The 12,742-nt window shown below is 49.5% G+C and overlaps 1 protein-coding gene across 1 annotated transcript; it reads left to right on the forward strand.

Annotated features, from left to right (window-relative positions):
* Positions 1-5,610: 5,610 nt before the first annotated feature.
* WAS (WASP actin nucleation promoting factor) lies at positions 5,611-12,420 on the forward strand. Its single transcript, XM_030304932.1, has 12 exons — positions 5,611-5,806; positions 6,128-6,268; positions 7,103-7,189; positions 7,290-7,392; positions 7,505-7,546; positions 7,639-7,689; positions 8,335-8,509; positions 9,538-9,580; positions 9,786-9,939; positions 10,131-10,537; positions 10,800-10,914; positions 12,124-12,420. The coding sequence occupies exons 1-12, from the start codon at positions 5,675-5,677 to the stop codon at positions 12,177-12,179; spliced, it is 1,506 nt and encodes a 501-aa protein (XP_030160792.1). The 5' UTR covers positions 5,611-5,674; the 3' UTR covers positions 12,180-12,420.
* Positions 12,421-12,742: the final 322 nt, after the last annotated feature.

The following is a 12,742-nucleotide window of genomic DNA, read 5'->3' on the forward strand; positions in this document are numbered from 1 at the left end:
TGGGAGACCGGCGCGCGCGAGCGGAGGCGGGCTGTTAGGCTCTGAGACCCAAGCGGAATTCTACCATAGACCAATAAGAGCCCACGGCAGTCTCTGATTCCCCAGCCCTGAGCCAATTGGAGGTTCCGGTACAATGACAGAGGCTTCTAAGGAATCGAGGGGGGGGTGAGAGTGGTTAAGATGGCGGATGCGAGAGAGGTTGAGGGCGCGACCAGAGCGCAAGGCACGCCTGAGGCGGGTGGGAGTCGGGAGGACGGGACGGGAATCTTGGGACAAGCAAGATTGCGACATTCCCCTCTCCATTAGGGGTGAGGCAGCTGTCGCAATCCTCCCCCACAAACAAATGGTATGTTGTAAGGTGGCCATCCCCTTTCTAGTGGTATGATCTGGGCGGACTGCTCCATTTTGCGTTCCTCCCCACACCAGCAGTGGTGCTTTCCAGGCTGCAGCGTTATGGCTGTTTGGGGCTCACAGTCAAGGGTGTCAGCACAAGTGGATGTTCCTAGAGTCACACACACAGGGGTTTGGACACGCAAGGGGTCACACACACTCGGGTGTGTACAGGTCTGGTGTCACAGACTAGGGAATGGACACACACATTGGGGTGCACGGAGGTAGCGGGCACCTATCTAGGGAGAGTTGTGACTTTGAGGTTGTGGACAGGGTCGGGACTTGGAGGGGACACAAACCTAGAAGGGGGTAGGAGGGCTTGCCTGGCGGTGTTTTCCTGTGCTGGGCCTGGGGGAGTAGGGCAGGAAACAAGTGGTGGGTGGCACCTCCCAGGTTGGCCGGGAGGGCGCCAGGAACATGTCACAGCCCTGGAGGAGTCTGGCCAGGGCCCACGGAATGGCTCTCTGAGATGGTCTTTGCATCTCAGGGATGCAAGGGAAAGTTGAAAAAGGGCAGTGGGAAGGTGGTCGTGTACCCTGGGTCTCTGACCGTCCACCAATTAAAGTGCAAAGGAGGAGGGTGAGGAAAGGAAGGGGGAGAGGGTGGGAGAATGCTAGGCTGAAGAGATGATAGTTCGGTTATCCCAAGTCACTGCTGTTTCATAAAAACAACTATGCATGATTATAACATGTTAAGCCCTGTCCTAATCACTTTGCATGAATTATCTCATTTAGCCTTCAAAACAACATTAACTGCTATTATCTTCACTTTACGGATGAGACAAGGGAGGCACTGAGAGGTTCCCAGACTTTTAACAGCTGGTAAGTGGCACAGCCAGAGCCAGAGCCGGAGCTAGGCTGTGGTTCTAACCACTGAGCAATTCTTCTCTCAATTTTTTTTCTTCTTTTTCTTTTCTTTTTTTTTTTTTTTTAAATTTTTTTTTTCAACGTTTATTTATTTTTGGAACAGAGAGAGACAGAGCATGAACGGGGGAGGGGCAGAGAGAGAGGGAGACACAGCATCGGAAACAGGCTCCAGGCTCCGAGCCATCAGCCCAGAGCCTGACGCGGGGCTCGAACTCACGGACCGCGAGATCGTGACCTGGCTGAAGTCGGACGCTTAACCGACTGCGCCATCCAGGCGCCCCACTTCTTTTTCTTTTTTAATGTTAGCTCTAAGTCCAACATGGGGTTTGAACTCATGACCCTGAGGTCAAGAGTCACCTACTCTCTACTGACTGAGCCAGCCAGGCACCCCACCACTGAACCATTCTTATCTTTTCAGGTATCTCTGCTTTTCTGTGCACCCCCTGTCCTTACTCCATCCCCATCAGGACTAGAAATCAGCCCCTCTCCTGAGAACCCCTAAAGTACCCATTTGCCCATAACATCCATGAACAGTTTAGACACTTTTGTGGGAGAGGCTGGCCCCTGCACACTCTTGAGTTCTTTCTTCCCCCTTTCCCTAGGCAGGAGGGGTGAAGAGAGGACAGGGGAGCCTTGTGGACAGCGGGCAGTAAATCACAGCATAGATAGCTGGACTGTACAATGATTACTCAACAAATGCTGACTGAGCTGCATGCAGGGTCTTGTGCTAGGGTGGTGGGGATACTGGCAAAGAACCAGACAGACAAGGGTCATGTTCCTTCCTGACCTGGGGGTGTGTTTTGGGAATTCCTGGTAGGCAGACTTCGGTTGTCACAATGATGGGGGTGCTTTGGCATTGAATGGGGGGGTGGCTAGGATGCTGGGGGACAGTCCCACACCACCAACCCTTGTAATGTACCTGAATGTCATTCCAGGGTCAGCTGGTTGAGAACTGCCGTTTCCTTAGGCCTGTCCCTAGGAAGCACCCCTCAGTCAGGGGTACAGAGGACCAGGAGAGGCAGGGAAGGAAGGGGAGAAGGATGGCATGGCAAAGGACATTTTGCCATCTTGGCCTCAGTTTGGTCTTATGGGACAGCAGTAGGGCCCCCCAGTAGGGCCCTACCTGTGCCTACTTCTCCTCCATGGACTCAGTCATGTGGTAGGACCAAAGTGGGGAAGACACCCCATGTCTTATCACTGACTGTGTCTTATTTCCTACTCAGGGCTTGAGGTGTGGCAATCAGGATCTTGTAGGCAAGATCCTCTCAGAATAAAGCAAAATAAGCACAGGATATAAACAGGAAATGGTTCTCCATCTGGTGACCCCGGCGGGGGGGGGGGGCGTGGAGGGACATCAGGATGGTCTAAGTTATTGGTTATATCCTGGTTCTGGTGGGGTTCCTGGGTATTCACTGGATTGCTAAGAAGTGAGTTTGAACCACTGCTCCCAGCTGTGGTGGACTGGTATTGGACCCACCCTCCTGCTGCAAACCATAAAAGCTAAATTGAGGTTTTTGTTCTTTTAAGTCTTTTTGAAGGTCCTGGAGAGCAAATTACCTTTGAGGTCCTCACTTCAAGTACTGTCATCCAGTGCAGAAAAGCACTGCATCAATGGGAATACATAAAAGTAAAATAAACCAGCTCCAAATTATTAATGCAGGTCAACAAAGTAATTCAATAATCTGGATAATGGGAAAAATGATTTCTAAGTCACTATATACCAGGGTGGGGACACTCATTCTATGAAGGACTAAAATAAAACTCTAGGTTTTTTATTTAGAGAAACATATAAAATTTATTTATTTATTTATTTTTGGAAAAAAATATAAATTTTAAACTTGTCTGCTACTTAGAACTGGAAGTATATAACTTTTAAATATTAATTTAGGGGTGCCTCGGTGGTTCAGTTGGTTAAGCGTCCGACTCTTGATTTCGGCTCAGGTCATGATCTCACGGTTTGTGGGTTCCAGCCCCGCATCAGGCTCTGTGCTGACAGCATTGAGCCTGCTTGGGATTCTCTCTTTCTTTCTGCCCCTCCCCTGCGCACTCTTCTTTCTGTCTCTCAAAAATGAATAAATAAACATTTAAAAAAATGTTAATTTAAAAAACAACCAGCAAATGTGGTAGAGGTTTAAGGCCTTCTGATGTAGACTCAAGGGAGACAGATCTAGTGGCAGAGAAAGAAGGAGATGGAAGGTTGAGAACACAAGGCCGAGAAGGAGCAGAAGAATTTTCTCTCTGTTCCCACGTGGCACTTGACAGATTAGGAATCATTTCTCATGTATTTGGCCTCAGCTCCACCGTTCACAAGCTGGGTGATCTTGGGCAAGTTAGCTAACTTTTCTGGGCCTCAGCTTCCCTGTGGGTAAAATGGGGATAAGAGCAGTGCTTCCCTCGTGGGGTCATTTGTGAAAGTGAAACCAGTTAATAAATGTAAGGCACTTAGAAAAAGCTCAGAACATTAAATCAGGGGCACCTGGGTGGTTCAGTCAGTTAAGCATCAGACTTTTTTTTTAAATAATTAATTTATTTATTTATTTAAATTCAAGTTAGTGGGTGCCTGGGTGGCTCAGGACTTCGACTCAGGTCATGATCTCACAGTTCGTGGGTTTGAATCCCCCATCGGGTGAGCTTGAGCCTTGCTTTGGGTGATCTTGAGCCCCGCATTGGGTGAGCCCCTCTTTTCTCTCTCTCTCTCCCTCCCTCTGCTCCTCCTGGGATTCTCTCTCACTCTGCCCCTCACTCATTGTGCCCTTCCCTCCCTCTCTCTCTCTCTCTCTCAAAATAAATAAATAAATAAATAAATAAATAAATTCAAGGTAGTTAACATACATAAGCATCCGACTTTTGATTTTGGCTCAGGCCGTGGTCTCATGTTTCGTGAGTCTGAGCCCCACATTGGGCTCCACACTGATAGTGTGGAGCCTGCTTGGGATTCTGTCTGCCCCTCCCCCACAAAAAATTAAAAAATTAAAAAAAGAAAACCTAAATCCGACACTAATCCCTTATTGATTCCTTCAGTAAACATTTATTTGGTGTCTAGTTTGTGCCAGATACTGGAGATACGCATGGCACAGGGCAAGAGCATGATGAGCAGTATTAAAATGAATGAATACAATGGCTCTTTGAGCAACAAAGCAGAGCTTTGCCCTATGGACAAGCCAGAAGGCGCTCCAGGCAGAGGTATGAAATTGCCTAAATTGTCTGGTGAGTTGTAGGTGCCCAAGGCTGGGTTGTGAGGAGGGGAGGGAGGGAGGCTGGAATTGCCCCATCAGAAGGAACTTTGAGTTTCGGCTTGGGAGAGAAGCTCTGTACTTGCTTGAAGGTTTCCAGGCACGAGTGTGGGTCCCACCTTGAGATGTGCTGTTTCCCTGCAGGTACCAGAGAATGTCAGTTACACCCCAGACCTGCTCAGCTCCCCCAGACTGCTGTATGTGCCTGAGAGCTTCATGTCCCCAAATGGTAAATTGAGGCCCACGGAGAAGTGAGGACTGAACTACCACTTGCGAGCTGGGAGCTACTGGGAAAAATCATGGAACCGCCGTGTGCCTCAGTTCCCTCATTTCCCACTATCAAATGGACATGGTAAGAGTGTATGCCCCATAGGCTGTTATGAGGATTTAGATGAGTCGATATTTACAAAGAGGGCAGAACAGTGTGGCATACATGTTCAGTGCTACATAAACGTTGGATAAAAATAGAATGTTGTGTGGGGAAAAAGCAAGACTCTGAAGATGAGTGACTTTTAAAAGTTCAAAAGCAATGAAAACTAAACAAGATGTTGACTAGGCATTCATATATGCTATAAAGGGATGATAAGCAGAAAATCATTTGGGAACTGTGGGGAGGCAAGAGTAAGGGATGGGGAAGTGAGCTGGGTGCATACACATTGTTGGGGTTTCAGGAGAGGGGTGGGATCCCAGGCACTCCCAGTGTCATTAGAAGGAAGGTTTAAACACAGTAATTCTTCAGCATGAGGGGCCTTGGGCCTCAGGCCCAGACCAACTGGATGTTTTGGGGAGGAAGGAGACTGCCCAGCTCCATGACTGCTCCCTGCCATAGTGTCCCCCGGCAGAAGTGCAGCAGTGGCCTAGCTCTTGCTGTCATCCAATCAGAGGGAAGAGGATCTGAGCCAGTCAGAGGGAGATGGGCCTCAGGGAGTAAGAATAGAAGAAGAGGACCTGAGCTGGTCCAAAGATGGGTCTTAACCAGTTGAATGGAAGAGGGCCCCAGTCTGAGGGAGGAGGGTCCAAGCCTGTTCTAGGGAGGGAGGAGGAGGCCAGGCCCACCCAGGGGCCCCTGGAGGACTTGTTTCCCTTGTGGTTTTTTGCACTTCCTGTTCCCCTGCTCACTGCGGAAGTTCCTCTTCTTACCCTGCACCCAGAGCCTAGCCGGAGAGGACAAGGGCAGGAGGCACCATGAGTGGGGGCCCTGTGGGAGGCAGGTCTGGGGGTCGCGGAGGACCAGGGGTTCAGCAGAACGTACCCTCCATGCTCCTCCAGGACCACGAGAACCAGCGACTCTTCGAGATGCTGGGTCGGAAATGCTGGGTGAGCTGGGGATCTCCTAGCCCTCCCTGTCTCCCTCCCTTTCCTCCTCTTCCTCTACTCCTCTCTGCCTCCTCATCTTCCCCATCCTTCTCCTTTCCTCTTCTTCCTTCCCCTCTTCCTCTCCTCCTTCCCTTCTCCATCATCTCCTCTCTTAGAATCCACTTAGCCCCATTCACCGATCCCAGGAAGATCTTGATTTCCAAGTCTGTCAACTCTCCCTCTGGCCGTGGCTCTTCCTTTGGAGCCCTAACAGCCATGGACATGGGAGAACTGGACCCTCTGGCTGACCAGATTCCAATGAGCCCTTCTCTTCCCTCCCAGACACTGGCCACCGCTGTTGTTCAGCTCTACCTGGCACTGCCTCCCGGAGCAGAGCACTGGACCAAGGAGCATTGTGGGGCTGTGTGCTTCGTGAAGGATAACCCCCAGAAGTCCTACTTCATCCGTCTTTACGGCCTTCAGGTGACTCCCACCTCCCCACACTGGACATGCAAACCAGTTTTCAACCCTGCAAACCCATACCTGTGTCCATAGCCCCAAGGCCTTGGACAGATCAGTAAACCTGAGCCCCAGGACCAAAGACTTCATCCAGATGTCAAACTCTGGTTTGCCTTTCTTTGTTTTTGATAATTGACCCAGAATCTCCATGTCAAGATCTATAAAACCCCAAATATTAGTATAACTCCTAAATCTAACAGTATAGTTCTGTTTCATGAACTCCAAACAAAAAGAGCCCTGTATTTTTACCTTAACTTCAAATCTGTTCTAAACTTAACATTTTGGGTCCCATAAATTCCCTATCATAACTCCTGAACCCTAAATGTTTGCCTAGCTCCTAAGCCATAGCTCTGCTCCACAAACCTCAAATCGCACATACACCTTGGCTGAATCCCCCACCCCCAAAGCTTTCAAGTCTATATGTCTGAACCTCAAATATCAACCCCAACTCCCAGGACTGGAGCCCTACCTGTCCAAATGAAGGCCCCCATAAAGGAAGGATGTAAGATGGAGTCTGTTTCCTAGTACTAGAGTCCTAAATCCTCCTATTCAAGCCCCCAAGTCCCACATCTAGGGCCCTGAACCCCAAATCCAAATCTCTGACTGCAGTGTCCAACTCCCATACTGTACCTCAACCCTCCACATCTGACATCTAGACCCCCAACTCCCTGATGCTAAGCTGGAAATCTCTAATGCGATCCTGGGGCCCCAAATTATGATATCATTCTCCTTGCCCAGATAACAGAGGCCTGCCACCCCGGGCAGACCTCAGTGCCAGTGTGTTTCCCACCTCTCCAGGCTGGCCAGCTGCTCTGGGAACAGGAACTGTACTCACAGTTGGTCTACTCCACTCCCACCCCCTACTTCCACACTTTTGCTGGAGATGTAAGTGGCCACTCAACCCCTGGGCCTCAGTTGGGATGTGGGGAGGAGATGGGAAAGGTGTGGGGGGCCTGGAAGGCTATTGAACCCAAGATATGTGCAGGACTGCCAAGCAGGGCTGAACTTTGCAGACGAGGGCGAGGCCCAGGCCTTCCGGGCCCTGGTGCAGGAGAAGATACAAAAAAGGAATCAGAGGCAAAGTGGAGGTGAGGAGGCCTTGGGGGAGAAAACGAGGTTGGGCAGGAGTACATGCAAGGGTAGGGAGCTGGAAAAGCTCCTCTTATGGTTCTGGTTCCCAGTCCATCCGTCTCTCCACAGATAGACGCCAGCTACCCCCACCACCAGCACCAGCCAATGAAGGTCAGTCCTCAAGTTCAAGGAAGGTAATAAAGGGCTAGCCCAGGAACCTGTGGCAGGGTTGTAATAGCTCTCTATCCGTTCCATCTCTCCAGAGAGAAGAGGGCCCCCACCCCTGCCTCCGCACCCAGGTGTAGACCAAGGGGGTGAGTGCTGATTCTTTCCTGTGTCTCTGAGTGGACAGGTGGGTGGGGGAGTGGATGGATAGATGGGTGGGGAGTGGGTGGATGGATGAGTAGTTGGGTGGGTGTAGAGATAAGTGGGCGAATGGGTGGGTAGATGGATTGGTGGTGGATAGATGGTTGAGTGGGGGATGAATTGATGGGAAGATGAAAACATAGATGTATAGGAGAATGAGTATGTGGATATATGGATGAATAGATGGATGGATGATTGAGTAAATCAATGAATAACTGAATGAATTGAACAGCAAATAAATGAATAATTGACATAACATTTCAATCAGTGAATAAAGCAATGATTGAATGAACGACTGACTGAATGAATAATTTAACAAATAATTTGGTCAATGAGCCATGAATGAATGAATCAATACTTAAGTGATAAGCATGAGTGAATGAATAAATAAATGAATTGGTGAATGTAAGAATGGCTTGTAGAATCCACTCATCCACTTCTCCATAAACCCTACTTGGACCCCTTACCCACTCCCTCTGTGACTATCAAACACACACACACAGATTCCCTCAACACTCTTCCTGTCTCTTGCCCCTATGCTTTGGTTGGTAGGTAAGTAGGTCAATGGCTCAATCACACTATTTTCCCCACAGGCCCAGCAGCTGGCCCCCTGTCCCTGGGGCTAGTAACAGTGGACATCCAAAACCCGGACATCACAAGTTCACGATACCGTGGGCTCCCAGCACCTGGGCCTGGCCCAGCTGATAAGAAACGCTCAGGGAAGAAAAAGATCAGCAAAGCTGATATTGGTGCACCCAGTGGATTCAAGTGAGAACCTCTCCCCACTGGTCCCACAGATCCCTCTGGGGGGGTGAATGAAAAGTTGGACAGGAAGAGAGCTGAGTAGATGGAAGGATGGGCACATGGGTGGGTGGGTAGGTAGATGCGTGGATAGGTGGGTGGATGCAAGGCCACGACTAGGGAGAGGCAAGTGAGGTGCCAAGGTTGCAAAATTTATAGAGGTAGTTACTCTAAGGGTCATGCAACTGTAACTAATGACTCTGAGAGTGAGGGCCCCATTAAATTTTACGCCTTAGGCACCTCACTTGCTTCACTTTAGTCCCACCCTGGGTGGGCTGGTGGGTGAATGGATGGGTGGGTAGATGGCTAAATGGATGGATGGATGAATGGATGGATGAAAGAGTGAGTGAGTTGGGGAATGAATGGATAGGTGGGTGGATGGATGGGTGAATGGGTAAATGGGAAGTGGGTAGGCAGATGGATGGGTGAGTGGATGAGTGTGTGGACAGATGGATGGATATCTGGTTGGTTCACAAACAAGGTGGATGGGGATGGACAGGTGGCCAGATATGTGGATGAATGGACAGTTCAATGGATAAGTAGACAGACAAAAGTATGTGGTTGAATGGGTGGACAAAAGAGTAGATGGATTGAAAGGTGAGCACATGGGTAAGTGGTTGGGTGGATGATCAAGTATGTGTGAAGATAGATTGGTGGACAAATGGGTAAACAGATGTATATAGGAAGATGAGTAGAGAAACAAATGTACAATAGATCAGTGGTCTGACAGGTGGATGCAAATGGCCAGGTGGGCAAATGGATGGGTGGATGGATGGTAGAAAAAAGGATGGGTAGACAGATGGGCACCACAAACTATGGACCCCTTCTAATTCTATAACTGTTGCTCTCATTCAGTCACTCAGTCATTCACTTGTGACTCATTCATTAATTCTGGCTCCTCGGAGTCTCTCTGGGCAGAAGGCAAGAGGGCTTCACTAGGAAGGGAGGGAAGGAAGCGCAGTGGGGTTTCACTGGGATCTTCTCACCTCCCCCAGACATGTCAGCCACGTGGGGTGGGACCCCCAGAATGGATTTGACGTGAGTAATTCCAAAGACCCCTTGACCCACTTAACTACCCACCTGCCCTTCTGTAGTCCACTGGCTCAGACCTACCCCTAGACCCCACCCTTTCTACACCTCTCTCAGAAGATCCCTCTCGGGGATGGACCTATTGATAACCTGTGCCCCTTCCCTATCCACTTTATTCCCCCACCCCTGCCCTGGCCTTTTTCCTCCTGGGCAGGTAAACAACCTGGACCCGGATCTGCGGAGTCTGTTCTCCAGGGCAGGAATCAGTGAGGCCCAGCTCACAGATGCCGAGACCTCCAAGCTTATCTACGATTTCATTGAGGACCAGGGTGGGCTGGAGGCTGTGCGGCAGGAGATGAGGCGCCAGGGTGAGTCCCCCCCCCTTCTTCTCCAGCCCTAGTAGCTGGTTTATAAGAGATATAGTCACTCAGTCCTCATGGAAACCCTTATACTGCTTGAGTGAGGAGTTGATCAGTTGGGGTACCCATTTTATAAATGAGCAAAACTGAGGCTCTGAAGAAAACTATAACAATAGCTATGTGTTATTTTCCCCCCTCAGAGCCACTTCCACCGCCGCCACCGCCATCCCGAGGAGGAAACCAGCCCCCCCGGCCCCCTACTATTGGGAGCAACAAGGGTCGTTCTGGTCCACTGCCCCCTGTACCTTTGGGAGGTGCTCCACCCCCGCCAACTCCCCGGGGACCCCCACCCCCAGGCCGCGGGGGCCCTCCACCACCACCCCCTCCAGCCACTGGACGTTCTGGACCACCGCCCCCTCCGCCCTCTGGACCTGGAGGGACTCCTGTGCCTCCACCACCACCACCACCACCACCACCACCACCCAGCTCTGATGATGGGCCAGTCCCTCCCCCTCCTCCTGCTCTGGGGCCTGTGGGGGGCCTGGCCCCCAGTGGAGGTCGGGGGGCACTTTTGGATCAAATCCGGCAGGGAATTCAGCTGAACAAGGTGAAGATGGGCAGGATTGAGGGTTGGGGGTCTGGGGCTCGGGTGTGCTGGGCAAGCCAGGATATTAGGGGGCCAGGGCTGAAATTAATGGAGGTCCCAGTCTTTGGGGTTTCAGTAACAGGGCTGGGAGGTTGGTGGGGCGAGGTAGGCTGGGAACCTTGAAGGGGACTGGAGTGTATGGGAGGGGAAGTAATGAAGGGGCAGGGAGGAGTGCTCCAGTCACGGGCTTTGAACCCTCTGTGCTGAACCCTGCTTGCTGCAGACCCCTGGGGCCCCAGAGAGCTCAGCGCTGCAGCCTCCACCTCCGAGATCGGAAGGGTTGGTGGGAGCCCTGATGCACGTGATGCAGAAGAGAAGCAGAGCCATCCACTCCTCAGGTGAGAGCCTGCCCTTTGCCAGGACAGAGCCTGGTTCCCAAGGCTAGTGTTGGTCTAAAAATAACCCCAACGGTTACCATCAATAGTAATAGTATCCATACATGACTCTTGTATCAATCTCCTTTTTGACAATGTTAACATTGTATTATGGAACAATAATGTAATTCACTCTATCTTTTTTTAAAGTTTATTTGTTTTGAGAGAGAGAGAGAGAGAGCGAGGGCACAGGCATATGCAGGAGGGGGAGGGGCAGAGAGAGAGAGGGAGAGAGAGAATCCCAGGCAGGCTCTGCACTAGTAGTGCAAAGCCTGATGACCGGCTTGAACTCACAAACCTGTGAGATCGTGACCTGAGCCGAAATCAAGAGCTGGAGGCTTAACTGACTGAGCCACCCAGGCGTACCTGTTTCACTCTATCTTTGATGATAATATTATCATTAATGCCAAGGCATGTCCACAGTATTAATATTAATCCTGTATGTTCAGTAGTGTTAACATTAGTCCACATGTGATGATATTATAAAGAACCTCACCTTGGACAATAATATTAACTCTAACTCCATGTGTCAATAGGTGAACATTAGCTCATTATGTGATAATTATATAACTAGTCAAATCTTTATATAATAATGTTAACATTAATCCCCTGATGTGTCAACGATATTGTCATTATATGACAATTATATGAGGGTAATATGGACCTCAACCTATTATTGGCAGTATTAACATGTATCCCAGAGTACATCCACAAGATTACTATGAATCCATTATGACAATATTGTAATGAATCTCATCTTTGATAGTGATATTGTCAATAACCCATTATGTATCAACAATATTAACATTAACCTGGTATGAAATAGTAATATTGTAATATACTCCATCTTTGCTAATAATATTTAAATCCACCCAATTAAGTAACAAACCCGTTAACGTTAACCCTTGTGTGAGCGACAGTAATATCCCAATTAACCATATTTTTGACAATGACATTAACTTCAACTCCAACTCCAACCCATACCCTAACTCTTGTTCCTCTGAGGGGGCCCCTTCCTCATCCAACTGCACAGGCCCTGGATGTGATTTCCAGCAGGAGACCTCAGTCCCCCAGGACCCTGAGTCCTGACTCTCAGACCCCAGGAACCTCACCCCACTCAGGTCCCTTGAACCCTTATGCTCATCCTGAGACCTGCTTTCTCTTTCCCTCCAGACGAAGGGGAGGACCAGGCCGGTGATGAGGATGAGGACGATGAGTGGGATGACTGAGTCACCCTGCCCACCTGTTCTGCGCCTCCTCCCCTGGCAGCCACTGTTTCCTGCCCTCCACTCCTGGCCTCCAGGCCCTCAAGCCCCATTTCTCCCCCACCAACCCTTCCAATGCTGTCATCTCTGACTGATCCCCAACATTCACCCTAGCAAATTGCCAGGGCCCCTTTTTATATAAAATTTCTAGTTCTCCTCACATAAGGATTTTTAAACAGAAATAAAATAACTGTCTTTTTGTTTCTCTCAATCTGTTTATATTCCAAATATGGAAAGTTGGGGTCCTTTTTCCATATAGTCTCTTTTATTCATCTATACCATTTCATTTATTTAGCCTTACATGTATATATTCACTCATTTGTTCCCTCATTGATTTCTTTGCTTCCTTTTGCCCTTCTTTCTTTCCACATTTACTGCCAGGCACTACTTTAGGGGCTGGGGATAAGGCAGTGGGGAAAAAAACCTAGTGAGGCCAACATTCTAGGGGAGGAGACAGCTCTAAAACAAGGAATCAAATAGAAACAAAAGATACAGATCATGGTTAAGTGCTGTGATATGCTGAGGGG

This window comes from Lynx canadensis, chromosome X (assembly GCF_007474595.2).
Source record: "Lynx canadensis isolate LIC74 chromosome X, mLynCan4.pri.v2, whole genome shotgun sequence".
NCBI lineage: Eukaryota > Metazoa > Chordata > Mammalia > Carnivora > Felidae > Lynx > Lynx canadensis.

Excerpts from the sequence above, each read along its gene's own strand:
- WAS (XM_030304932.1), top strand. The coding sequence starts at position 5,675 with ATGAGTGGGGGCCCTGTGGGAGGCAGGTCTGGGGGTCGCGGAGGACCA. Across the intron at positions 9,940-10,130 it reads GCAGGAGATGAGGCGCCAGG|AGCCACTTCCACCGCCGCCA; the intron begins GTGAGTCCCCCC and ends TTCCCCCCTCAG. Across the intron at positions 10,915-12,123 it reads CAGAGCCATCCACTCCTCAG|ACGAAGGGGAGGACCAGGCC; the intron begins GTGAGAGCCTGC and ends CTTTCCCTCCAG.